At 54.2% G+C, this 26,997-nt stretch overlaps 1 protein-coding gene across 1 annotated transcript in view; it reads left to right on the top strand.

The window, feature by feature from the left end:
• The window catches only part of LOC128843960 (glucagon receptor-like), a 38,440-nt gene that overhangs the window by 8,034 nt on the left and 3,409 nt on the right, over positions 1–26,997 (top strand). The window contains exons 2-13 of the mRNA XM_054041125.1: positions 6,857–7,019; positions 9,380–9,476; positions 11,011–11,118; positions 18,386–18,507; positions 19,170–19,276; positions 19,629–19,785; positions 20,919–21,078; positions 21,818–21,878; positions 22,978–23,047; positions 23,941–24,029; positions 25,361–25,499; positions 26,416–26,457. Of these exons, the coding sequence (XP_053897100.1) occupies positions 6,942–7,019; positions 9,380–9,476; positions 11,011–11,118; positions 18,386–18,507; positions 19,170–19,276; positions 19,629–19,785; positions 20,919–21,078; positions 21,818–21,878; positions 22,978–23,047; positions 23,941–24,029; positions 25,361–25,499; positions 26,416–26,457 (1,230 nt within the window). The 5' untranslated portion in view covers positions 6,857–6,941. The remainder of the gene's footprint in view (positions 1–6,856; positions 7,020–9,379; positions 9,477–11,010; positions 11,119–18,385; positions 18,508–19,169; positions 19,277–19,628; positions 19,786–20,918; positions 21,079–21,817; positions 21,879–22,977; positions 23,048–23,940; positions 24,030–25,360; positions 25,500–26,415; positions 26,458–26,997) is intronic.

The raw sequence follows: 26,997 nt of genomic DNA, 5'->3' as shown, positions 1-26,997 counted from the left end.
CCCCCACCCGACCCCCAGCTGGGCTGGCAAAAGGGAGGGGAGAATTTGGTCTGTGGTGCAGATGTTTCCCTGAGCCTGCTGGTAGCAGTGACTCAGCTCGCTCTAGTTATCAGAGAGAGGGTGCCCCATTTTGCACCATGGCTGGCAGGAGCAAGAGCAGAGGCAGAAGGGATGGGTGGACCCAGTGAATCCTCCCAGGCTGTGCCAAAGGGTGGGGAACAGTCCTGTGTCCATGCAATACTGCAGGAGGAGAGCAGCAGTCCCAGCTGGGCTGTGGGGAGGGAGCATCCCAGGCTGTGCTGCAGGATATAAGGATAGTCAGCATGGATTTGTTGAGCACAAATTGTGTTTGACAAACCTAATAGCTTTCTTTGACAGGATAGCAAGCTTTGTGGATGGGGGAGGGGAAGCGGTAAATGTGGTGTATCTTGACTTTAGTAAGGCTTTTGATACTGTCTCACATGACCACCTCATAAACAAACTAGGGAAATACAACCTAGATGGAGCTGCTATAAGATGGGCACATAACTGGCTGGAAAACCATTCCCAGAGAAAAAACAAGGAGTCTTCGTGGCACCTTAGAGACTAATACATTTATTTGAGCATAAACTTTCATGGGCTACAGCCCACTTCATCAGATGCATGGAGTGGAAAATACAGTAGGCGGGTATAAATACACACAGGGCCATCCCTAGCCATTTTGGTGCCCTACGCAGTCCCTCCACAGAGGTGTGTGTGGCCCCAGGCCTCTGCGGGAAATGACTGTCTAGGAAGGAGTACTGCGGAAAGGGATCTGGGGATAGTGGACCACAAGCTAAATATGAGTCAACTGCTGTTGCCAAAAAACAACAACGATCATTCTGGGATGTATTAGCAGCGGTGTTGTAAGCAAGACATGAGAAGTAATTCTTCCACTCTACTCTGGCCTGGTCTACACTATGAGTTTAGGTCGACTTTAGCAGCGTTAAATCGAATTAAGCCTGGACACGTTCACACGACGAAGCCCTTTCTTTCGACTTAAGGGGCCCTTTAAACCGGTTTCTTTACTCCACCTCCGACGAGGGGATTAGCGATAAAATTGGCCTTAGCGGGTCAGAATTGGGGTAGTGTGGACGGAATTCGACGTTATTGGCCTCCGGGAGCCATCCCACAGCGCTTCATTGTGACCGCTCTGGACAGCACTCTCAACTCAGATGCACTGACCAGGTAGACAGGAAAAGCCCCGCGTACGTTTGAATTTCATTTCCTGTTTGCCCAGCGTGGAGAGCACAGGTGACCACGCAGAGCTCATCAGCACAGGTAACCGTGATGGAGTCCCAGGATCGCAAAAGAGCTCCAGCATGGACCAAACGGGAGGTACGGGATCTGCTCGCCATATGGGGAGATGAATCAGTGCTAGCTGAACTCCGTAGCAGTAAAAGAAATGGCAAAATATTAGAAAAGGTCTCCAAGGCCATGAAGGACAGAGGCCATAACAGCAGTGCCGCATGAAAATTAAGGAGCTACAGCAAGCGTACCACAAAGCCAGAGAAGCAAACGGAAGTCCGGGGCAGAGCCGCAAACTTGCTGCTTCTACACGGAGCTGCATGCCATTCTAGGGGGTGCAGCCACCACTACCCCAACCGTGTGCTATGACTCCCTCACTGGAGAAACACACAGGGAAGAGGGTTCAGGGTACGAGGAAGATGAGGATGGAGGTAATGTAGATAGCTCACAGCAGCAAGGAAGCGGAGAAACCGGTTTCCCCAACAGCCAGGATATGTTTGTCACCCTGGACCTGGAACCAGTAACCCCTGAACTCACCCAAGACCCTGAGGGCACACAGGGGACCTCTGGTGAGTGTACCTTTGTAAATATTACACATGGTTTAAAAGCAAGCGTGTTTAATGATTAATGATTAATTTGCCCTGTCAATCGTGGCCAGTACGGCTACTGGAAAAGTCTGTGAACGTGTATGGGGATGGAGCGGAAATCCTCCAGGGACATCTCCAGAAAGCTCTCCTTCATGTACTCCCAAAGCCTTTGCAAAAGGTTTCTGGGGAGGGCTGCCTTATCCCGTCCGCCATGGTAGGACACTTTACCACACCAGGCCAGTAGCACGTAGTCTGGAATCATTGCATAACAAAGCATGGCAGCGTATGGTCCCGGTGTTTGCTGGCATGCAGACAACATCCATTCCTTATCACTCTTTGTTATCCTCAGGAGAGTGATATCATTCACGGTCACCTGGTTGAAATGGGGCAATTTTATTAAGGGGACATTCAGAGGTGCCCATTCCTGCTCTGCTGAACAGAAATGTTCCCCGCTGTTAGCCACGCGGTGGGGGGAGGGGTGAAGTGATCATCCCAGAGAATTGGGTGTGGGGGGGGAGGGGAGTTAGGGGGAGTTAGTTGGGTTTGTGCTGCATGTTAACCCGGAAACCGCAGCCCCTCCTTTTACATTGCAAACACATTTTAAATGGCCAACCCAATTCATGCTTGATATGGGAAATGAGGGCGCTGCTGTTTGAAACCATTCCCACATGTTAAGAAGGTTAAAAAAGCCAAAAGACTGTGGCTTACCATGGCTGCCTGCAAGCCGAAATCTGTTGCCTGGCACTGCGTGAGTGATCTCTCACACCAAACCGGCAGGCCCTCACTATAAGAGGAAAAATGCGACCTTGTAATGAAAGCACATGTGCTGTGTAATGTGAACAGCAAAATTTAACGTGAAAGAGTGTACCCATTGTTTTCTAAAATGTGTCTTTTTTAACCACCTCTCCCTTCTCCTCCACCAGCTGCAAATGTTTCTGATATGCTCCAGCATATGGTTGAGCTGCAGGAAAGGCAGCAGGAGCAGAGACCGCCGCTACAGCCCCTGTGTAACCAACAGCCCTCCTCCCCAAGTTCCATAGCCTCCTCACCCAGATGCTCAAGAACATGGTGGGGGGGCCTCCGGCCACCCAGTCACTCCACCCCAGATGATTGCCCGAGCATCAGAAGGCTGGCCTTCAATAAGAGTTAAAGTTTTAAAATGCAGTGTGTCCTTTTCCTTTCCTCCTCCCCCACCCATCCCGGGCTACCTTGGCAACTATCCCCCTAGTTGTGTGATGAATTAATAAAGAATGCATGAATGTGAAGTAACAATGACTTTATTGCCTCTGCAAGCGGTGCTTGAAGTGGGGAGGGGAGGGTGCGGTGGGGTGGTTGGTTTACAGGGAACTAGAGTGAACTGTGTGGGGGGGGGCGGAGGGTTCATCAAGGAGAAACAAACAGAAGTTTCACACCATAGCCTGGCCAGTCACAAAACTCGTTTTCAAAGCTTCTCTGATGCGCACTGTGCCCTGCTGTGCTCCTCTAACCGCCCTGGTGTCTGGCTGCGCGTAATCAGCGGCCAGGCGATTTGCCTCAACCTCCCACCCCGCCATAAATGTCTCCCCCTTACTCTCACAGATATTGTGGAGCGCACAGCAAGCAGCAATAACAATGGGGATATTCTTTTCGCTGAGGTCTGAGCGAGTCAGTAAGCTGCGCCAGCGCGCTTTTAAACGTCCAAATGCACATTCCACCACCATTCGGCATATTGCTCAGCCTGTAGTTGAACAGGTCCTGACTCCTGTCCAGGCTGCCTGTGTACGGCTTCATGAGCCATGGCATTAAGGGGTAGGCTGGGTCCCCAAGGATCACGATAGGCATTTCAACATCCCCAACGGTTACTTTCTGGTCCGGGAAGAAAGTCCCTTCCTCCAGCTTTCGAAACAGAGCAGAGTGCCTGAAGACGCGAGCATCATGTACCTTTCCCGGCCATCCCACGTTGATGTTGGTGAAACGTCCCTTGTGATCCACCAGGGCTTGCAGCAGCATTGAAAAGTACCCCTTGTGGTTTACGTAGTTGGTGGCTTGGTGCTCCGGTGCCAAGATAGGGATATGGGTTCCATTTATGGCCCCACCACAGTTTGGGAATCCCATTGCAGCAAAGCCATCCACTATGGCCTGCACGTTTCCCAGAGTCACTACCCTTGATATCACCAGGTCTTTCATTGCCCTGGCAACATGGATCACAGCAGCCCCCACAGTAGATTTGCCCACTCCAAATTGATTCCCGACTGACCGGTAGCTGTCTGGCGTTGCAAGCTTCCACAGGGCTATCGCCACTCGCTTCTCAACTGTGAGGGCTGCTCTCATCCTGGTATTCTGGCGCTTCAGGGCAGGGGAAAGCAAGTCACAAAGTTCCATGAAAGTGCCCTTACGCATGCGAAAGTTTCGTAGCCACTGGGAATCGTCCCACACCTGCAGCACGATGCAGTCCCAACAGTCTGTGCTTGTTTCCCGTGCCCAGAATCGGCGTTCCACGGCATGAACCTGCCCCAGAAACACCATGATTTCCACATTGCTGGGGCCTGTGCCTTGTGAGAGGTCTATGTCCATGTCAATTTCCTCATCACTCTCGTTGCCGCGCTGCAATCGCCTCCTCGGCTGGTCCGGGTTTCGCTTTGGCATGTCCTGGCTCAGCATATACTCCAGGACAATGCGCGTGGTGTTCATAGTGCTCATAATTGCCGTGGTGATCTGAGCGGGCTCCGTGATCACAGTGCTAGCTATGGCGCCTGGTCTGAAAAAAGGCGCGAAACTAGTATCTGACGGACCAGGGGAAGGAGGGAGGGAGGGAGGGAGGACCAAGTGACGACATGGCGTACAGGTACAGGGAATTAAAATCAAGAAAGGTGGCTGTGCATCAGGGAGAAACACAAACAACTGTCACACAGAATGGCCCCCCCCAAAGATTAAACTCAAAATCCTGGGTTTAGCAGGCTGTTGATTTCACGGAGGGAGGGAAAGCAAATGAATACAGAACAAATCTATTTTTTACATCTTAAGCTGGCAGCTGATGGTGCAGCATGACTGATAGCCACTGCAGTACGACGACAACGGATACCAGTCATAATATACCATCTTCTGCCAAAAGGCAAGGGGCTGCTCCTGTGTAGCAATGGAGCCCCATGTCTGCCAGCCCCACATCTGCCAGCACCCAGATCGCCCTTGGCCTCTTCTGGGTGCTTAGCAGAAAATACTGGGCAATGGGCAGAAAATAGCATACTACGACTGATAACCATCATCATCGAGACAATTGCATGTCTGCCCAGGTGTCCATGATTGACAGCCACTGCAGTACAATGACAACGGATACCAATCGTAATATACCATCTTCTACCAAAAGGCAAGGGGCTGCCAGCCCCACGGCTACCAGTCATGCTGCACCATCTACCGCCAAAAGGCAGTTAGCTGCTGCTGTGTAGCAATGCAGTACCACGTCTGCCGGCACCCAGATGACATATGGTGACGGTGAGCTGATCTGAGCGGGCTCCATGCTTGCCGTGGTATGTTGTCTGCACAGGTAACCCAGGTAAAAAGGCGCCAATCTATTGTCTGCCGGTGCTCTGACGGAGGGGGAGGCGCCTGATGACATGTACCCAGAACCCCCCGCGACACTGTTTTGCATCATTCAGGCATTGGGATCTCAACCCAGAATTCCAATGGGCGGCGGAGACTGCGGGAACTGTGGGATAGCTACCCATAGTGCAATGCTCCGGAAGTCGACGCTAGCCTCGGTACTGTGGACGCGGTCCGCCGATTAGAGCACTTAGAGCATTTTATGTGGGGACACACACAATCGGCTGTATACAACCGATTTCTATAAAACCGGCTTCTATAAATTCGACCTAATTTCGTAGTGTAGACATACTGTGCTGATTAGGCCTCAACTGCAGTGATGTATCCAGTTCTGGGTGTCCCATTTCAGGCAAGATGTGGACAAATTGGAGAAAGTCCAGAGAAGAGCAACAAAAATGATTAAAAGAAGAACAGGAGTACTTGTGGCACCTTAGAGACTAACAAATTTATTAGAGCATAAGCTTTCGTGGACTACAGCCCAGTATGCATCCGAAGAAGTGGGCTGTAGTCCACGAAAGCTTATGCTCTAATAAATTTGTTAGTCTCTAAGGTGCCACAAGTACTCCTGTTCTTCTTTTTGCGGATACAGAGTAACACGGCTGTTACTCTGAAAAATGATTAAAGGTCTAGAAAACATGACCTATGAGGGAAGATTGAAAAAACTGGGTTTGTTTAGTCTGGAGAAGAGAAGACTGAGAGGGGACATGATAACAGTTTTCGAGTACGTAAAAGATTGTTACAAGGAGGAGGGAGAAAAATTGTTTTTCTTAACCTCTGAGGATAGGACAAGAAGCAATGGGTTTAATTTGCAGCAAGGAAGGTTTAGGTTGGACATTAGGAAAAAACTTCCTAACTGTCAGGGTGGTTAAGCACTGGAATAAATTGTCAAGGGAGGTTGTGGAATCTCCATCATTGGAGATTTTTAAGAGCAGTTTAGACAAACACCTGTCAGGGATGGTCTAGATAATACTTAATCCTGCCATGAGTGCAGGGGACTGACTAGATGCCCTCTCGAGGTCCCTGCCAGTCCTATGATTCTATGATAGTTGGGAGATCGGTGATATCCACATCCCACCTGTGGAACCTCGTGAAATGCTCAGCCCCTGCTGCCAGCTGGACTCAGGCGATCTGCCGTGACGTTGTGGGGAGACTCTGGCTCTGAGTGATGCCCCACATGGGCTGGGGCACCGGTTTGCCTCGCCCCACTGCTGCTGCCCATGTTCTGGCTGGTCTCAGTTCTCTGTGGCAGTGGGTCAACCTTCCTATACGCACACTAGGATGGCTCTGCTTTCCTCCAGCTGTGACATAGGGAGATAGAGTCCAAGGGGCAAAGCGCAGCTGCAGCCACGCTGCAACCAGCAATCTTAGTGCTCTCCTGAGTCCACTGCAAAGTGATCGCTTCTACTCCCCTTCCCTCTCTCTTCCAGACGCCCAGGGACCCCGGCTCAGCTCAGCAACCCTCGCATCTGGGCCAGCAACTGGTTTCTCTCCCCCAGACTCCAGCAGAGAGCCATGAGGGGCATGTTCTGCTCCTTGTACAGCTGGATGCTTGTTCACCTTGCATGGATGTGCCTCCTTTCCTCCATGCAGGTAAGGGTGCATGGACCTGCCAGGTCTCATCAGCACCAACGGTGATCCCAAAGCTGGGCATGAGCCTCTGCCCTCCCCACAGGGCCCACCCTGAGGAGGCAGATGGGGGATTCCAGGCCCCTCCTCTTTCCAGCCCACCCTATGGAAATGTTTAATAGGGAGGGGAAATAATTTCCCAAGGATCCTGGTAAATTCTCCATCATTGGCAACTTTTAAATCAAGATTGGTATTGTTTTAAACCGATTTGCTGTAGTCAAAAAAGAATTATTGTGGGGTAGTTCTACAGCCCGCGTGATGCAGGAGATCAGATGAGATGGTCACAGCTGGCCTGGGAAGTTATAACTCTGCTATGACTCTGCCCTCAGTCATTGTTCTGTTCTGGAAGATGTTCCCTGCCCATCTCAGAAACATCCCCTAGCCCGGCTCACAACTAGTTAATCCAGGGGAGATTCCGGCCCAGCCGTTGCATGTAACACGAGTATCGCCCGGGGCAGGAGACAGGCCTCAGGTTGTGGCCTGAAGCACAGCAGACTGGAGCTGTCTGACCACAGAGCTGGAAGCGCGTTCCAAAGCTGAGGCCCCTCCACTGAGAATGCCCAGCCCCCAGTGTCTAGATCTAGGTGCTGTGGGCCAAGTTCATCCGTAGTGTCACTCCATGGAAGCCTGTGGAGCAATGGTTACACCAGGGTGAACTTGGCCCAGTGGCTGCAGCTGCCCAGAGAATGGTTGGGAATGCTCCTGCCATTGCTCTAGAGACCCAGTGCCGCTCTGCTGGTGACAGCGCAGTCACCATCCAGCCCCGGGGGCTGCACCAGCTCTCCCCAGGGCTAGCACCAGGGTTGCCAGAGCTCAGAAAGAGTCTCAGCGCAGATGAGGCCCGTTTGCGAGAACACCGAGCTGATCTCCTCTGCCCTGACAGTGCGTAGGGAGAGCGGTGGGTTGTCGGGGGCCAGGACCCAACTCGGATGCTCAACAGGGTTTTCCTGGAATTTCATCAGATACCCCTTAATGTTCTCAGGGTGATAGGACCTGCTGCACCCTTCCCCCAGCTGCCAGTGCCCCCTAATCCTGACCCAAACACCCCACTATAGCAAGATTGGGTTCCCTACCGCTCTCCACCCCCTGCCCTGGGCCCCACCCACAGCTGTGCCTAGGACCCTCAATCCAGCCCTCACCCCCCTGCCCCAGCTGTGCCCATGGCCCTCAATCCAGCCCTGCACCCTCTGCTGTTCCACTCCCGGGCCCCACCCACAGCTGTTTCCACGGCCCTCAATCCAGCCCTGCACCCTCTGCCGTTCCAGCCCTGGGCCCCACCCTAGGATTGCCAACCCTCCCGGTTTGGCCAGGAGTCTCCCAGAATCGGGCTTGATCTCCCGGAGGCTACTGAAGCCAAACTGGGAGATTTTAGGCCGCTAAAAGTCCGGCGGCACAGCAGGGCTAAGGCTGGCTCCCTGCCTGCCTTGGCTCCATGCTGTTCCCGGAAATGGCCAGCATGTCTGGCAATGGGTCCTAGGAAGAGGCACGGCTAGGGGGTCTCAGCACATTGCCCCCGCCCCGAGTGCCGACTCCCATTGGGAACAGGGAACCGTGGCCAATGGGAGCTGCGCGAGTGGTGTTTGCAGGCAGTGTCAGCGCGCAGAGCCGCCTAGCTGCCCGTGAGCCTAGGAGCCGCTGCCAGACATCCAGAACCCACCTGAGCTAAGTGCCACCCAGCTGAAGCCTGCACCCCGAACCTCTTCCCGCACCTCAACCCCCTGCCCCAGTTCCCTCCAGCACCCAAACTCCCTCCTGGAGGCTGCACGCCGAACCCCTCCTGCACCCCAACCCCCTGCCACAGCTGTTAGCCCCATCCCTCACTCAAACATTCTCCTTGAACCCGAACCCTCACCCACACTCTGAACCCCTTGACCCCACCCTCCAGCCCAGAGCCCACACCCCATCCCGCACCCCAACCCTCTGTCCCAGCCCGGTGAAAGTGAGTGACGGTGGGAGAAAGTGAGCGATGGAGGGAGGGGGGCTGGAGTGAGCGGGGGGTGGGGCCTCGGAGAAAGGGCAGGGCAGAGGCTGGGGCTTGGGGCAGGGGGACAGGTGGGAGCAAGGGTGTTTGGGTTTGTGTGATTAGACAGTTGGCAACCCTACCCCACCCACAGCTGTGCCAATGGCCTTCAATCCAGCCCTGCACCCACTGCCATTCCAGCCCTGGGCCCACCCACAGATCTAGCCTCTGCCTCGTGCTGCACGCTGATCTGGCTGAGCAAGTGGGAAGGGGCTGCATTTTCCCTGGCGGTCCCTGTGCTCCAGGCAGGGCTACCGGAGCCCTGGGCCGGCATGAGACTCTAACCTGAGATCTGTCCTCCCAGCACTGCAGAGCGAAAGTTCTGGAGAAGACCTTCGAGGAGTGGATGAGATACCGGGACGAGTGCTTGAAGAAGCTGGCAAATGAGCCATTCCCCACAGGTAGGGCAGCCTGCAGGGGCAGTGCTGGGGGGGTTGGAGTGGATTTACTGCCTATGGCCACATTCCCGCAGGGGCAGCTCCCTCCCAGCAGGGGTTGTATTACTTGCTTTCGGCTTAGACCGGCGATGGCCACAGTGAAATCTTGGACTGGGGGACTGCGCATGGACAGGCTGAAGCTGAGACACTCAAAGCGTGCCTGCGCTTTTGCAAGTGCGGGGAGAGAAACTCCCACAGGCCAGCCCTTTCCTGGGGATGAGGGCTAGGAGCTGGGATGTTTCAGGACACGACAGTCCCTGCAACTCTGCCCCCCCACAACAACTGCCAGAGGCTCCCCCCCCCCATGGTTCATTAATACCACGACCCGCAGTGCTGATTGCCTCATGGCCATTCCACTCTCCAGCCAGTCCCCGGCCTGCTGTCTGAGCTAAGAGCCACCTGCTATGGCTGACTCACCAGCCTGCTCAAAAGCCCATCCCGACTAGCTATTTATGGCCCCTAATCTGTGCGACCATGGGCAGCATCTACCCGGCTTGCACTGTGTTAGCCACCATCGACCCATTGTGATGCCACCATGGCAACTGGCTGCACGTCCAAGGTGAGGAACTCAGAGCCTGTCTCATCAAAGGCCGAGAGGAGACGAGACAGACATATGGGCAGAGGTTTGCAGAGAGTTCCTGAGGCACTTGGGTGGCAGGTGGCATGGCCCCCAGAGTGTGGCACTTGGAGCTCTGGGTGCTGAGAAAAAGCAAAGCATGGTGCAGGGCTCCAGGAGACAACTCAGCTGGGCTGCCTGCTCCCTGGGAAATCCTGTCCAGGGTCCAGGCCGACAGCCGGCACTCAGACTGGCACATGAGACAGCTGCCAAGGTCCCAGGCCCAGGTCAGTGCGAGGGCGGGCAGGATTCTGGGAGTTTGGCTATCACTAGGCGTTGCTGGGCTCTAGCCTTTGCATTGCAGTAGTACCTTGGGGCCCCAGTCAGAGGTCAGGGTCCCATGGTGCTAGGCGCTGTGCAGACATGGAACAGAGCAATATACAGATCAAGTAGGGCAGGTTCCCAGGGAGTGTGCACACAATCACTGAAGCTCGCAGTTTTAAAGCTAAGTCTCAGCATTTTGATTCAAGGAGCTCCCAGTAGTAGCCTGGGTCACTGTGACCATGAGAATGGCCAACAGGCTGGCAGCACCCCACAAGGGCAGGTGACCCGAAGCTCAGGGAAGTCAGGGCCTAAGTGAGTCCCAGGACATTGGATCAGGCTCTCCCTGAGAGCAGCAGCTGCTGGCTGGGATGGCTGGAGAGCTGTTTGCAGAGTGGCTTCTGGGTGGCGGCAGGTGGAGAGTTCCAACCCGCTGTGCAGAGCGAGTCGGCAGGGGAGAGGAATGAGGAATGCTCTCAGCTAACAGGTGTGACCACCTGCAATTCCCTAGGCCAGGCTGTTTGCAAGGCCTGTGTAAGCAGATGATGGGAATGGTGCAGACCAGGCACTGCGCAGACAGCTGGCCTCTTCCCTCCTGAGCTTTGCCTTTGTCTTTCGAAGGGCTCTACTGCAACCGGACGTTCGACATGTACGCTTGCTGGCCAGATGGGAGCCCGGGCAGCACCATCAACGTGTCCTGTCCTTTCTACCTGCCATGGTTTGAGAAAGGTAATGCCCCGGTGCCCTGCTCTGGAGTCTGGCATCTGACTCCACAGGGAGTCACAATCCTCTCCACTGTGGAGATGGGGAAACTGAGGCACACCACAGGGAACTGACTTGCTCAGGGTCACAAGTCAGTGGCAGGGCTGTGAGTAGGACCTGGGGATTCACTTTCCCTAAACCCTCAGGGCTTTGCACACCTCAGGGCATCACTCACCCCTGCACAGAGTGGGTGTGAAACACGACCAGGTCTCCCACAGTGAAGTGTCTCACGCTCGCTGTGCACGGGTGAGTGACTGCACAAGGGGTTAGAATCAGGTGCCTGGCACCTCCGAAGAGGCACTCAGCCCCAGGGCTGCAGGCTCACATGCAGAGGTGCCTTTTTGCTGTGCTTGCATAGGGGGAAGGAGGCCCATCGCCTGCACCGCCCCCCCCCCCCCGCCATGGGGCAGGAGGAGCCCCTCTCTATAGCACTCCCCTCACCTGGGTCAGCTTGCCCCATGACTCTGTTGCCTTCATGGGCCACTCACCCAACCCAATCAGCTGCAAACGATGGCCCAACAGCCTGCACCAGGCCCTGTAGCCTCATCACCCAGGGTGAGTCTGTGAGGGATGGGATAACAGCTTGGAAACAGGAGAATCCACCTGCCTCTGCAGCCAGAATCCCCTGCAAACAGGCTCTGTGCCGAGCCCCCAGTGCAGGGTAACCATTTCCCCACCACACACCCCTGCCACTCTTGGGCATCTCTTCCTCTGCCAGTGAGAGCCCAGAGCAGCAGCCAATACACAGTGAGAGAGACTGTCATGAAGACGCTCCTGGCCTGACTCCAAGGGTCTCAAGGGCCAGCCTGGCCTTGTGGCCTGATCTTACAGAGCCATGTGCTGGGCTGTGCTCATCCACTCCACGCTGGGAGAAGCATCTGAATGTTGCGGTGGTGCTGTCAACCCTCTGGGGCTCCTCCATCACTGGAGAGGGTTGGCAACAAACTAAGCCAGCCATACGCCCCAATAGAGGGCGTCCCTGTGGTAGCATAAACCAAATGTACCCATAGTTCTTTGAGTATCGACAGACTTTTATTCAGGCATCACACACGTCCTGGCAATACAGTAACTCCTCACTTAAAGTCATCCTGGTTAACATTATTTCGTTGTTACGTTGCTGATCAATTAGAGAACATGCTCATTTAAAGTTGTGCAATGCTCCCTTATAACATTGTTTGGCAGCTGCCTGCTTTGTCCACTGTTTGCAGAAAGAGCAGCCCATTGGAGCTAGCTGATGGGGACTTGGAACCAGGGTGGACCGGCAGCCCCCCTATCAGCTCCCTGCTCCCCTAAGTTTCCTGTGCAGCAGCCGCCCAGCAAGCTATCGATTGTCAGGCAGTTCAGCTGTCCCTCCCCCAACTGCCGTGTGCTGCTCCTACCCTCTGCCTTGGAGCTGCTCTCAGGAGCCTCCTGCTTGCTGTGAAGGAGGGGGGGAGGAAGAAGTGTGCCCCCCACTTAGCCCAGCTACATAGAGTGGGGGGGGGAATACGACAGGGCTCAGGCTGGAGGGCACTTGCTGGCATCTGCTTCTGTCTCAATTTGCTGATCTACTTAAAAGGGCAATGTACTTAGAGTGCAGTCAGCGTACTTAAAGGGGCAATGCGTGTCTCTCTCACACACACAGTGTATGTCTCTGCCATGCTGTCTCCCCTCTCTCCATTCGTGCTGCCTTGTAGAATGTGAGGCTACATTAACAACAATGTGTTAACCCTTGAGGGTTCAGTCGAGTGCTAGTTCATCATTTAGCAGTAAGGCATTCCCTGAGAAATATTCCACCCTCTTCCACCCTCTGACTCCACCACCTCAACCAAGCTTCACAATCATCATTGCTGTGTACAGTATTACATTGTTTGCTTAAAACTTATACTGTGTATATGTGTGTATATATACACAAAATATAGTCTTTTGTCTGGCAAAAAACATTTCCCTGGAATCTAACCCCCCCATTTACATTAATTCCTATGGAGAAATTGGATTCGCTTAACATCGTTTCGCTTAAAGTAGCATTTTTTAGGAACATAACTACAACATTAAGCGAGGAGTTACTGAAGGTTCACGGTCCCAGGCGTTTCCTCAGTCACTAACAATGCACAACACAACCTTAGAACAACCGCATGTTTCCTTGTTTCACTCCCAACCTATGCCCACTAGTGTAGGGTTGCCAACTTTCTAATTGCTGAAAACCGAACTGCCTTGCCCTGCCCCGCCTCTTCCCTTGAGGCCCCGCCCCTGCTCACTCCTCTCCCCCCTCCCTCCGCCGCTTACTCTCCAACCCCCTTCGCTCAGTCCCTCCTCTCGCAGGACACACCTGCTGCCTGCAGTCAGGCTGGGAGGAGCTGACATGGAGCCTGCCCACCTGCCCAGTCGGGGCACAGCGGGGGTCGGTCCCCGGAGCAAGGGGCCATGGCAGGGAGGGATTCGTCCCTGTAGCAATCGGGGCATGGGGGGCAGAAGGAGGGGAGCAGACAGGAGTCCTCCCATCCGCCCGAGCAGTAGCACCTACCTCTTGGAGCCCAGTCCCGAAGCAAGCCACTGCTCTCTGTCAGGCATCAGCAGCTGAGAGGAGAGCAGCTCCTTCATGTGTAGGGCCCTACCAAATTCACAGCCATGAAAATTGTGTCATGGACTGTGAAATCTGGTTTCCACCTGTGAAATCTGGTCTTTTGTTTGCTTTTCCCTAGACAATACAGATTTTACGAGGGAGATCAGCGTTTCTCAAATTGAGGGTCCTGACCCAAAAGGGAATTGCAGGGGGGTCACAAGGTTATTTTAGGGGGGTCACAATATTGCCATCTTTACTTCTGTGCTGCCTTCAGAGCTGGGCAACTGGAGAGTGGCGGCTGCTGGCTGGGAGCTCAGCTCTGAAGGCAGAACTGCCGCCAGCAGCAGCGCAGAAGTAAGGATGGCATGGTATGATCCTTTCATTTGGTGATACCTGGGGGTGTCTGGTGGAGTTCACCCATTCTTACATCATGTCCTTGCTTTGGAATGAGGACCTGTAATACCCACCCATTTTGCACACTACGTTCACTATGTCACTTATAATGAGGTGTGAGCTCCTGATCAGATTTGGTCTGGGACCATCCTCTAGCACAAACTCTCCAACTCTTGTGAGTACTGGATCTTCACCAGTCCTGATTTTACCTGTATACTATCACTGGAGGCATATGGAGACAATGCATTAGTAACACCCTCTCTTCACTTCTGTCTTTTTTGTCTCTCCAGTAAAGGCAAACAGGTTAAAGCATCTGCATTTCCAGCTTCTTACCAGCTTTGTACAAAACAGAATATTCAGAGGCTCTTAATGTCAGCGCCCGCCGCTGGATTCTGGGAGATGCCATTTGTGGCACAGCCTTTGTCTCATTAAACCCGGAGAGGAGGGGGTTGTGATCGGTGCAGATTATAAACCTATGCCCTCATATATATATTTGTGAGACTTCTGCACCCCAAAGATAATAGCTAATCCTTCTCAATATAGCTGTGAATAATTATGTTCAGCAGAAGACAGAGTCCGGGATACAAATCCAATTGATTGCTCTGATTCATCCACCATCTGGTGAACTAAAACGGCTCCAATTCCATAAAGAGATGCATCACAAGTCAAGAACGTTTTTTTAGCAGGTTGATAATGGACCGGGACTTCTGAGGACTGCAGCTCTGATATATGCCAAGTACAGAGGCATACTGAATTCCTTTGACTTTATCTCTCACTGGGTGTAGTCCCAGGGCATCCACGTTATATCCCAAGCATATCACTTCATGTACCAGGAAGGAAGACTGATCCCTTTTTAGGCACGCACCTGCTTTCATTAGCCCGTTTAGCACTTTCGCTAAATGTTGTAACTATTTTGTGTCAGTGGTATCTGTCATTAGTATGCTATCCAAATATACTGCCTGCCGTGGGGTACACTCACTGCTGTGGTGCCTCCTTGTGGCTACATATGGGGGGTTAGTTCTCATCTGGTCTGGTGCCCCCCTTCCATTGCTCATTTGCTAGCTCTGCAATCTCTCTCTCTGGACTTGGGGTGTTCCCTCTTCATGACTCGACCCCGCCAGGTCACTATAGTCCTCCCTTTCCAGGGTATCAAAGTCCCACTGGACCAACTGTCTCAGGCAGTCTTCTGATCCACTGCCAAGTCTGTGCCACTTTCCAAGTGGCTGGCAGGGGAACCCAGCCTGCCCACTACTCCAGGTTCCAGCCCAGGGACCCTATGCCCAGCAACTGCAGTCTGCTCAACCTCCAACCTGTTGCCATGCCTTGGCCTCTTTCCTAACTCTTTTCTCTATTTTCTGGCCCATCTCCACTCCCCATGATTACTTCACCCCTCTCGGCTTCTTGCCTGAGTCTGCAGTCCAAGGCAGGATTCCAGGGCTTACTCCCCCCTAGAACTCCTCCTTGTACCTAGCCAACTCCCCTCCTCTCTAGGGAGTGACTAACATAGCTCCTGCTAAAACTGCAAACAGGCTTTGGAACTGAGTACTGTTCTAATTGTGAGACCCTCTTTACAGGCAATTTACAGTCTCCAAATATGCGTACGGTGCCGTCTGGCTTTAACACTGGTACTATTAGTGCAGCCCATTCAGAAAACTTTCTGGATCCACAATGCTAAAGGCCAATGGAAAGGACACCAGCACTCACTGGTTCAAATTCTGGGATGCTTGTGATGTCCCAAACAAAGACCTGATTGAATGCCTTCCCCATTGGCAGCAGACTGTGCTCAACCTCATGCGGACAACACGCGGAAAGTGTGTCTATCTCCTTCACTTTTGGAAAAATCAAAGAATCACCGAATTGTAACTGTGGTGAGGTACAAACCATGCAACACATTATGGACAACTGTCCCATTCCCAGTTATGGTGGTGGCACAAGGGGGATCCACCGGGCTCAAAGCATTAGAATGGCTTTTGATTCGCCAGATTCAGTTATAATCCCAGACTGTTGCTTTTCAAATGCCATACAAAAGAAGAACAGGCTCAATAATACCAGTGGCCTCTAGTTTTTTTAATTAAATTTCTACTTTTTGTTTTATAACAGAGGGTACAGATCTGGGTTTGAAATAACAAGGTGTGACATTTATGTAGATTTTTAGCAGTCATGCCTTTTAAGGTGCCCTGTTCATCTTTAAATACTCCTTATATGTATTTAAAACAGTTTCCAGAACTAGATCATTTTCTGATTTCAAGTGATGCACTTTTCTCTTCCAGTCCAGTGAAAGGTCATCCAACCATCCTTGACCGAGCAACTTTGGGTCAGTGCCTTCAGTCACAAGCAATGGTGGATGCCTTATTTGGCTCTGGTGGGAAACCTTTGCATTGGTGGCTCCCAGTATCTTTATTGCTTCTCCAGTGTTTCATTTTATCCTACGTTTCTGCACTGGAGATGGTTTGCTATCTTTCCACAAGGTCTCACATGCTTCTTGGCTCATAATAGTCATGCTACATCCCGTATTTGAGTTCAAACCGTGCATTTCCCCCCCACTTACAGTCAGTCTAATATGAATGGGATCTACTTTAGGAATATTTGTTTCAGTTATACTATAGATAGGATTAGTCACTTCCTCCTCTTCTTTTTCATTGCTTTCTTCAGTACATGAAAGGTACTGTGGCTATGAGGCTGCTTTTCATCATGGTTTTATGCCTCTGCTTGCTTGGTTTTATTTTGACACAGTCTTCTAACATGCCCAGTCAATCTGTAAATGTGACATTTTTTATGTTTAAATCTGCAGACATTTGGGGTGTGTTTGCCTCCACAATAACACTCCCTGCTACTGATTGGATCACTTTCCCAGGTTGCCTGGCAATTTTGTGCACAGTACCTTGTGTTTCCTGAATGCTCTTCTGAAGGCTTCTGTGACTTGTGTTTGTAAATCCTGTACGTTTTTCTTTGCAGATTCCATAGCCTGGGCTGATTTCAGAGCTGTTTCAAATGTGTCCAGACAGTAATCTCCTTTGCATTCTGGCATCATTAATGCCACAAACTAATCTGTCTCTTGGCATCTGTGTCAGAGTTACACCATAATTGCAATCTTGAGGGAGCCTCCTCAGTCCTGCCACAAATTCTCCTACTGTCTCCCCCGATTTCCTTGACCGAGAGTTAAACTTAAATCGTTCTCCTGTTTCACTGGCTGTTGGGTTGAAATGGTTTTTTAACAGATTTACTAGCTCATCAAAAGTTTTATCTACAGGCTTTTCAGGGGTTAACAGGCCCCTACACTGCTGAATGTGATAACTTTCTGCTTACCTTCATCTGTCATAGCATTAGCAGTGCCAAAATAAGATAATATTTTGCAGTATTCTGCCCAAGTTTGCGGATTAAATGGTAAAATGGTCCCAAAGGTTGCAGTCATTTCCCTGGTGTTTGTGAGGATACTAACGTACATACTAACGCACGCTTTCCTTTTGTCTTCATTGAGGGGTTGGCTCCACCTCATCACCATAGATTGTAGCTTAAACCAGTGGTTCTCAAAGCTGGTCCGCCGCTTGTTCAGGGAAAGCCCCTGGCGGGCCGGGTCGGTTTGTTTACCTGCCACGTCCGCAGGTTCGGCCGATCGCAGCTCCCACTGGCTGCGGTTCGCCACTCTAGATCAGTCGGGGCTGCAGGAAGGGTGGCTGGCACATCCCTCAGTCCGCGCCGCTTCCCGCAGCTCCCATTGGCTTGCAGCAGCGAACCGCGGCCAGTGGGAGCCGCGATCGGCCGAACCTGCGGACGCAGCAGGTAAACAAATCAACCTGGCCCGCTAGGGGCTTTCCCTGAACAAGTGGCGGACCGGCTTTGAGAACCACTGGCTTAAACCAAATGTACTCCAACTTCTTTGAGTATTAACGGTCTCTTTAGTCAGCCAACACTCATCTATCCTGGCAATAGCTCCACAGTTGCCAACAACGCACAACACAACTCTAGAACAGCCATACATTTCCTTCTTTAACTATCTACCTATTCCCCCGACTTCTTTGCCAGGCCTGAAGCAGAGCTCTGTGGAGCTGGAAAGCTTGTCTCTCTCACCAAGAGAAGTTGGTCCAGTAAAAGATACCATCTCACCCACCTTGTCTCTCTAATATCTGAGCTCAACATGGCTACAACACTGCAGACATACTCCTCTTAGAGGCTGGTTTATTATACATATTATAATGGTCCCCAGGATTGCCAGTTGTGGGGAGCCTGGGGGATCAGGCTTTTGTCTGAGGGGAAGGCAGTCAGCCTGAAAGGTGACCCTGGTGCGCTCTGTGTCTGCAGTGAAACACGGGCTAGTGAGCCGCAAGTGTGGGCCGGATGGGCAATGGGCGATGGTGAATGGCACGCAGCCATGGAGGGACTACTCCCAGTGCGAGGAGGAGATGGAGTCCACTATGGAGGAGGTGAGGCTGCTGCTCCTGATGGGGGGTGCCCCCAGCTCTGTCCATGCCAGCCCCCTGACATCCCAGTGGCGTGGGGTGGGTTGGTCTGGGAGGAGTGTTGGTGTTGGGGAGTGGGGGACACAGGAGCCTGAAACAAGAGGGATAGGTGGTGGCGGGGTGTAATAACGCACAGGAGGAGGGGAGTGGGGATGGATGTGTTATAACACCTGGTGGGAAGGAGAGACTATTCAGAAATAGAGTTCAATGCAAACACAAGTGCACAGCTCCTTCCCCACCTCTGCTCAGTCACATGCTGCCTACCCCTTCTTGGGGTGCTGAACCCCCACTCCCTGCTCTCCTCTCCCCAATGAATCCCATTGTCTGGCTGGGGCTGGGGTTGTCACAGCTTCCCACTGAGCCCCTCAGCCCCACTCCCGGGTCATTGTGGAGGCCATTCAGAGGCCCTCGCCAGCTGGGGAGCTCAGAACTCAGCTCCCTGGGGTGGGGAGGGTGTGAGGTCAGGCTGAGCTGGGGCCAGGGACCCAAGCCCACCATCCCATGGGACTCTGTTTCAGCAGGGCTAGTGTGTCCCCCGGTGGGCACTCGGCGTGCGGGGAGGCGGGTGGGGGTGGGGGTGGCAGAACTGACTGTCTGCCTCACCGGGTCCCCTTTGCCCATGCCAGGAAGGGGCCCGCCAGCTGATGGTGAGTTTCAAGGTGCTCTACACGGTGGGATACTCGCTGTCGCTCCTGGCGCTGGTCTCCGCCCTGCTCATCCTCACCATCTTCAGGTAGGGCCTGAACCTGGGGCACAGGTGCTGTGTGTGCTGCACGGGCAGGGCATGCGGCGGGGCTCTCCAGTGGGGCACTGTGTGCAGTGCTGCTGCAACTGACTCCAGCATTGCAGGCATTACAGTGCCTCCTGCTGTGGCAAGCAGGCAGTGAATGAGCTGTGAGTTTGGCACAGTTAGCCCTCCTGCTGCTTTCCCTAATCCTGCTTGGAGAGGGTCGGATGGCAGTAGCCGAGAGCTTCTCCCGGCCAGTGCTTCTCCCCCCTGGCCTGCAGTGCGTGATGCAGGGAGAAGGTACATTCTTTTTTCTCAGCTCTCCAGCGCTGAAAGCCGTCTCTCTCTCTGGGCCTAGGAAACTCCGCTGCACCCGCAACTACATACACGCAAACCTCTTTGCCTCCTTTGGGCTGCGGGCCATTTCGGTGATTGTCAAAGATGCGCTGCTGGAGAAGCGGTGGGGCATGGAAATCCTGCATGTGTCTGACTGGGAAGCGCTGCTGAGCAACAAGGCAAGCCCACCAAGAAACCAAATTCTCCTTGGGTGGGGGTGGAATCTAACTGCCAATGCCTGCGCCCCCCTCCCTGGCTAGCCATGGTGGCTACCTGCTGTGCCCAGGTCCATAGCCTGACAGCTGGGCAGGGAGGCTTGACTTGGGGCTGGGGATGCGATCTTTGGGTGCTGGTGGATCTGAGTGCCAGTCAGCGCTCAGATCTACCAGCACCCAGGGATTGCACCCCCATCCCCAACCACTAGGTGGACCTGGGAGCACTCAGAAGGACCCTCTGGACAGGTGCATCTATTGTGTCAGCCGGAGGGGGGTTCTGCCAGTCTCCCACAGGTGAATTTTTAAAAGCTGTTGAGGATCCTAAATCAGCACCACAATATGTATGTGAGCTTAAAAACCTCCACCCAACAAAGCAGGGAAAATTCTTCACTGGCCTACCACAACCTGAGTTGATGGATCCCTTCCCCCTTCCTCAGGGTGGGGCAGCTCAGTGGCTGGAGCACTGGCCTGGCACTCAGGAGACTCAGGTTCTCTTCCTGGCTTTGCTAATGGGTGATCTCGGGCACATCGTGTCCCCTTTCTGTGCCTCAGTTTCCCCATCTGTAAAATGGGGGTCATGATAGAAAAGTGCCATAGAACTGGTTGTTGTTATTTCATTAACAAATGACCTGCCCCCTGCAAATGCTTCCCACACCCTATCTCTGAGCCAAGTGATGATGTTTCCCCTGCTAGCCAAGATCCGCTGTGCCTTCTCTCCCGTTTCTCCCCAATAGCCTGCCTGGCCGTGTCTCTGACGGGATGAGAGTTGGGCACTTTGCTCTGGGAGATGAAGCCCTGGATGTGAACAGGATCACCAGAGCAGCAGGGGAGAGCGGCCTCCAGTGGGGTGATGTAGCCTGGATCTCCCTGCGACTCCTGGTCACATCCATGTTAGCCTACCCAGTGGCGGGCCATGCCTTGTGTCATGGGGGGCACAGAGTGTGCTGGTTAATGGAGACTCCCTGGTGGGAATAGACAGTGCTCTAGGCATATCCCAACTGGCTGCACTTCTAGTCCCAGGTCCCCAGCTCAGAGCATCCTAGTCTCCTCTTCCTGCACAGTCACTTTCTCTCTCTCTCTGGGGCTCCTCTCCGCAGGCTGCAGTTGGCTGCCGGGTGGCTCAAGTCGTGATGCAATACTGCATTCTAGCCAATCACTACTGGTTTCTGGTGGAAGCCATCTACCTGTACAAGCTTCTGATTGGAGCAGTGTTTTCCGAGAAGAACTACTACACGCTCTACCTGTACCTAGGCTGGGGTGAGAAGGAGAATGGGAGTGAGTGTGAACGGTGGCCTGGGCGTGTGTGTGTGTGTGTGCACATGAGGAGGCAGCATGGTGAGGGTGTGGGCATGAGGTGCGGGTAGGCAGTGTGGGGATGCATATGGCATGGGTGAGTTGGGTGTGTGCCTGTGGTGTGGTCAGGTAGCATGTGCGGGCAGGCGTGGGGGCCTGGGCGGGCAAGGGTCTGGGGGTACGTGTGTATGGTGTTTGCCGAAGTGAGTACTAGAATTACAGAGGACGTATCAGGGAGCACAGGGGGATGTGGGGCGCTCCAAGAGGGCAGAGACTCGGCCAAGTGGGCAAATAGCCACCAGGTTCCCCACCTGGGCGACTTGGCAATGGACTGACACCCAAGTGGTTTCCATTCGGTTCTATATGCCCATCAGACAGCAGCTCATACCCCTAAAGCAGGATCACTGCTCAACGCTGATAGCGCCTCACCAGGAGGGTTAAGAACTTAGTGACATGGATGAGTGGTGACCCCTAGTGGTGCATGCATGACACAGAAAACCCTCGCTAGGTGGGGAAAGTGGAGGCTTGGGGTTGTGGCCTGTCCTCAGTCCCCCAGGGATGAGAATCCCCCGGAGGGCAGGAGCAGGTCCCTGCCTGGATCAGGGAGGGGAGAGGGGGTAGGACATTCCCTCAGTTTGTGAGAGCTGCCGTCTCAGCTCAGGCAGGTGCTTGGACTTCACAGGGTTTGCTGTGTGACTTGCAGGAACCCCCGTGGTGTTCGTGGTGCCGTGGCTGGTGGCCAAGTACCTGAAGGAGAATGCAGAGTAAGTGCAGACGCTCCTCACTCCACTCCCCCAGCAAGCCAGGCTCCATGCTTCGCACCACCTGGGTTCTAGTACGGAGCAGCCATGGGAAAGGCAGGGAGAGCTCTTACACTGAAACCAACGTGCATTGACTGCTGGGGAGAGAGGCATCTGATTCCTCCACTGCCATGGCCCACCCCGGCCTGGTGTGACTCTCCTAGGGGTGGGGGAAGAGCTCAGCCTCAGGGTTTGGTCAGTGCTTGGCCCCCCTGGTGGGGCAGGGCTGGTCATGAGTAGGGTGACCAGACAGCAAGTGTGAAAAATCGGGATGGGGTGGGTGGTAATAGGAGCCTATATAAGAAAAATATTCAAAAATAGTTACTGTCCCTATAAAATTGTGACATCTGGTCACCCTAGTCATGAGTGCTGTGCTTGGAGGTGCTTTCTGGGATGGTCTCTGCATAGTGGGAGCAGAGCAAAGACCCACCCAGCTGATCTCCCACAGGTCACCAAACGGGGCTGGTCACTGCTGACCTGGGCCCCTGGAACTGGGCCCAGGAGTGAACGGCTCCATCTTCCAAGCCATGGAGCTATTGGGGATAAGCTCTCAGCCTCAATAGCCCAGGCAAGACCATCAGGAGGAGACATAAAAAGAAGCCCATCCCTAGCCTGGCGGTGGGACTTGTGGGCTGACTCCTGGGGGTAGCGAGCTCCAGCCATCAGGGAAACACAGGCCTGACCTTCCAAGCTCCCGCTGCGGCAGAATCTGAGGCACCCTCCAGAGTGTGGGGCAGGGAAAGAGATTCTTTCACTAGCCCACAGCTCACCAGGCTCCTGCAGTCCCTGCCCTGGCCCCTGCTGGAAGCAGACAGTTTAGCTCCGGGGGTGGGTGAGATGGGAAAGGATTCCAACCCCTGGAAAATGGGCAGGCTGGCACAGCTGGTGATAGTCATTCCTGGGCCTTCGGTGCTGAGGGGCAGCGCCTCTGTCCAATGGGTCGGGATGTCCCAGTGATACAGTGGCAGTGCTTTCACCTGGCCCCGCTCTGGTGTGTATGAAGCACGGCTCTCCTGCCCGCTGGCTCCCCGGTGTTTAACAGCATGCCTCTCTTGTGCCACAGGTGCTGGGCTCTGAATGAGAACATGGCCTACTGGTGGATCATCAGGATTCCCATCCTGCTGGCGTCCCTGGTAGGTGATCTCAGAAGTCTGTGATCGGGGGTCACATACGAGGCATGGTGTCTCTCAGATGACAGCAATTAGTCTCTTGCAGTCACTGATAGTCTGGCTCAGCTCAGAGATTGAACATGGCCCAAGGACAGCAGCAGCTCCTGCTGTAGAAATCACCATCCCTAATCCACAGCACTGCACCCTTCCCTAGCGACTTTCCCACGAGCCTGCCCTGCGAGGGAGCTCAGGATCATTATCCCACTGAACAGCTGGGGAAACTGAGGCTCTGGGGAGCACCCAGCCAGTCAGGAGCAAGCGCCTACACCTCCTGGCTTGCAGTCCCCTTGTCTAACCACTAGGGGGTGACAAAGAAAGGAGACTTGTCCCCGCCAAGTAACTAACCCAATTGAACCCCTCTGATTAAAAGAGAAACACCCATATGTGGGGTCCGGGGTCCTGGCCCCGGCCCCTCCAGATTCCTGACCTGGATGTTGGGGCAAGCAGAGTCAGGACCCCAGAGACGCCATCCCACATGTTCTGTTGAGCCCAGTGCATGCTTGGAAAGGGCTGTGTGAGTCTAGTGGAGGCTGAGTGGCTCCCCAGGCCGTGCCGATGGGCTCGCTGTTGAGTCTCTGGGGACGTTCATGGTGCTCCCTGCCCCACAGATATTCCTGACTTCACTGTTACTCCCTGCACGTCCCTTCCCCTCATTCCTCCAGAGGTGCTGAGCGTGACCCACTTCCTTTCATGCTCAGCTGCCCCTGCCCTCAGAGGCCGTCACTGTCAGAGTGACCCAGGGAGCCCAGGAAGGATAAAGGGGGGTGCTCAGCCTACACCCCCCAAGGCTGGCCCAGACAATATGCAGGGCCCCCTGGATAAATGTAGAAGTAACCCTCCGCGTCCTCCCCCCACAGATCAACCTGCTGATCTTCATGAGGATTCTGAAGGTGATCCTGGCCAAGCTGCGTGCCAACCAGAAAGGCTATGCAGACTACAAGCTCCGGTGAGCTGTCTGTGTGTGCGCGCCTGCTGGGAATGACTTCCCAATGGGTGCCTATTGCGCCGGCCATTCTGGATCTAGCTCCCCTGCATTGTAAATCCAGGTCGGTGGGACCCACGCATGTGGACTCGGTGTGTCCAAGCCTGCCTGCGCTTGTGTCCACACTGCATTGGAAGCCTGGACCCGCTAGCACCTCCATCCCGCACTACACAGACCGTCTGAGCCAGGTCTATGGCTTGAGCTCCGTCCACATTGCAAAATGATAGGGCTTGGACCCCAGTCCCAGTGGGATGCAGGCTCAGACCCACCCCCTCGTGGGACTCAGGGCTTGAGTGCTTGCTGTCTGAGTTGGACAGATTTGTGTGTGGACCATAGTGGGGGTTGGGCTCAAATCAGAGTCCGAGCCCAGGTTCACAATGCAGTGTAGACGTGCCCTCGGAGGTCTTGCCACGCAACCCACTGTCATGCAAATAGGACTGAGGTTTTGTCAGCCATTACAGCAGGTTGTGTTAGCAAGTGGCTGTTAGCACAGGGTGTGTGTCTGTGTGTGTGCATGTCTGTGTACGTGCGCACAACAGATCAAGTCTGACCTGTGTATCACAGTATCACAGGCCCTGAACACTCCCTCCCCCCATATACGCCTACAGGCTAGGATGCCAAAGCTGTACCACCCACTTGCCTGACTTGAGGGTCTCATTATCAATGTGGAGGTGTGGCCCGTGGCTCCTCCATCATTGGTACCAAATGGAGTTCATTGTGGCCACCGTTGCCCATGCCAAGCACCGATCCCAGTTTGCCATGCTCCATCTCAGCTGAGCAGCCTGACCGCACGGCATGCTGGGACCTGTTGCCCTCTCGGGCAGGAGTGGCTGCAGGCAGGGGCAACGGTGGTGTTTGGGTGGGTGGGTTCACTGACCCCTGTAGGGGCTGGAAGAACATCTCTTCCCATTTCACACAGGGCAGCCCCCCCCCCAGCAAAGCCTCCCAGCTCCTCCCCAAGCAGCATCTGCTTGCCAACAGCCAACTCTCCGCTGTCCCATGCGGGCTCAGGCTGAGCCTGGGCAGTAACGATTCCCAGCTCCAAAGCACCACACGGCTGGTAGCTCGTGAATCCTCCCCAATCCCAGGCAGGGCAGGCAGCGATTACCCCTACGTGAGACCCCAGGCCCTTAGGCCAGGCTGGGACTAGCACTCCATCTATCTCCTCTGGCCCTCAGCACAGATGTTACCATATTTCTCCTCACATACCACCCCCGCTTTCCTGCCCCTCTGAACATAGGGCCCCCCCGACCCTTCCATATGAACTCTGGGAGGGGGATCTTGTCCTCTTTCAGGCTGGCCAAGGCCACGCTGACCCTCATCCCCCTCTTCGGGATCCACGAGGTGGTCTTCATCTTTGCCACGGATGAGCAGACCACAGGCATCCTGCGTTACATTAAAGTCTTCTTCACGCTGTTCCTCAATTCTTTCCAGGTGAGCCGGGAGCGCTGGGGCAGCCCCGCCTCAGGCAGGAGCAGAAAGCCTGTCTCCTCTTCCCCTCCCTTGTGCCACCATCACCCAGGGGAAAGCATGGCCCTTTTCTCTCCAGCCTGTCCACATTAGCCCATCAGCCCCGCTAGCCAAGCTGCAGCCCCTCCCCTGGCCCCACTGCTGGTGTTGTGGGGCAGTGGGGCATCGAGCTGGGCTGCTGCTCAGGAGCCCCCAGGACCCACACAGTCACCTGCATTCCTTGGGCTGGAGGCAGGCTGGGCCATGTCCTGGACTGATGGCCCCTGCGAAACTGTTCCGGCAGCGATGAGGTGCAAATCAGCGTCTGGCAGCTGAAGTGTCGCGCTATGCCACACTCCAATCACCTCTGACTGTGTCTGCTCGGCTCGCCCCTTTCAGCATGTAACAGCCCTGCATGGCTGGCCTGGTGCTCCTGGGCTCTACCCGCCTCATCCCATCACCTGGAGCAGCCTGGAAATAGCAGGCCCATCCCTGCCTGCTGTTAGAGAGGTGTACATGCCTGCATGCTGGGCTGGCAATGGCATCCGCATGCACTGGAGGGAGAACCCCATTTGGGCAGTGCGTGGTCATGGCAGGCACAGGCCAAGGGCCTGTCCCCTGTGGGCCGAGGGCTGCCCCTCAGGAACCGCACCCTCCCTGTCCTGTTGTAACACTGCAGCGGGACTGGCTGGGGGGATTGTGACTTAGGTGAGCATGTCGGGAGGGGTTGCCGCTGCATCACGGTGCGGGAGGGTTTTCCCCTCTAGCTGAAGCCAGCTGCATCCCGGAAACTGGCCCTGTGGGATGCACTGAACAGCAGCTGCCAGGGCCTGCCAGCTATCTTCTCAATGGGCAGGAGGGTTGCTGTGCTGCCTGGCTCACCCCTGTGCTCTCTTCCCAGGGTTTCCTGGTTGCCGTGTTGTACTGTTTTGCCAATAAAGAGGTAGGTGCCACTTTGTCCTGCTCCCTGCTGGGGGGGTTGCTCTCTGGCCCTGGAAACACCTGCAGTCAGGGCTCTAACCCGGAGTTGTGCTCTGTAGCCCAACCCTGGGTCTCTCTCTTGGGCTTCTCTTCATTACTCTCCTGCCAAGCTACTGCTGATTTGCTGTGTCCTGAATACAGAGACCATGCACCACTGGATATCCTGGGTGGTTAGGAGCCTTTGATTCTACTAAGAGCCTGTCGAGCTAAAAAACAAACCGGTTTTATTGGATGCATCCACCCTAGGTCAGGCAGGGGCTGCCTCATATCATAGCAGAACTGGCCATACCATGCCCTGTGGCCACATGGTCCATGGGCCAGCATGCCCTGGGGCTCACATAGGAACACAGTGGAGCTGTTTTTCAGTCCTTTGGGGCAGGAACTGCCTCTTCCTATTCATGAGCCAAATCCCTCCCTGGAGCAACTCCACTGAAGCCAGGGCCTTGTACCTGTGCTGAGTTTGGCCCACACCTCTGGGGCCCTGATCCTGACTGGCACCTCT

Source organism: Malaclemys terrapin, chromosome 10 (genome assembly GCF_027887155.1).
Source record: "Malaclemys terrapin pileata isolate rMalTer1 chromosome 10, rMalTer1.hap1, whole genome shotgun sequence".
NCBI lineage: Eukaryota > Metazoa > Chordata > Testudines > Emydidae > Malaclemys > Malaclemys terrapin.
Note: the sequence above shows the minus strand (reverse complement) of the source record. Positions and strands in the feature narration are given on the sequence as shown.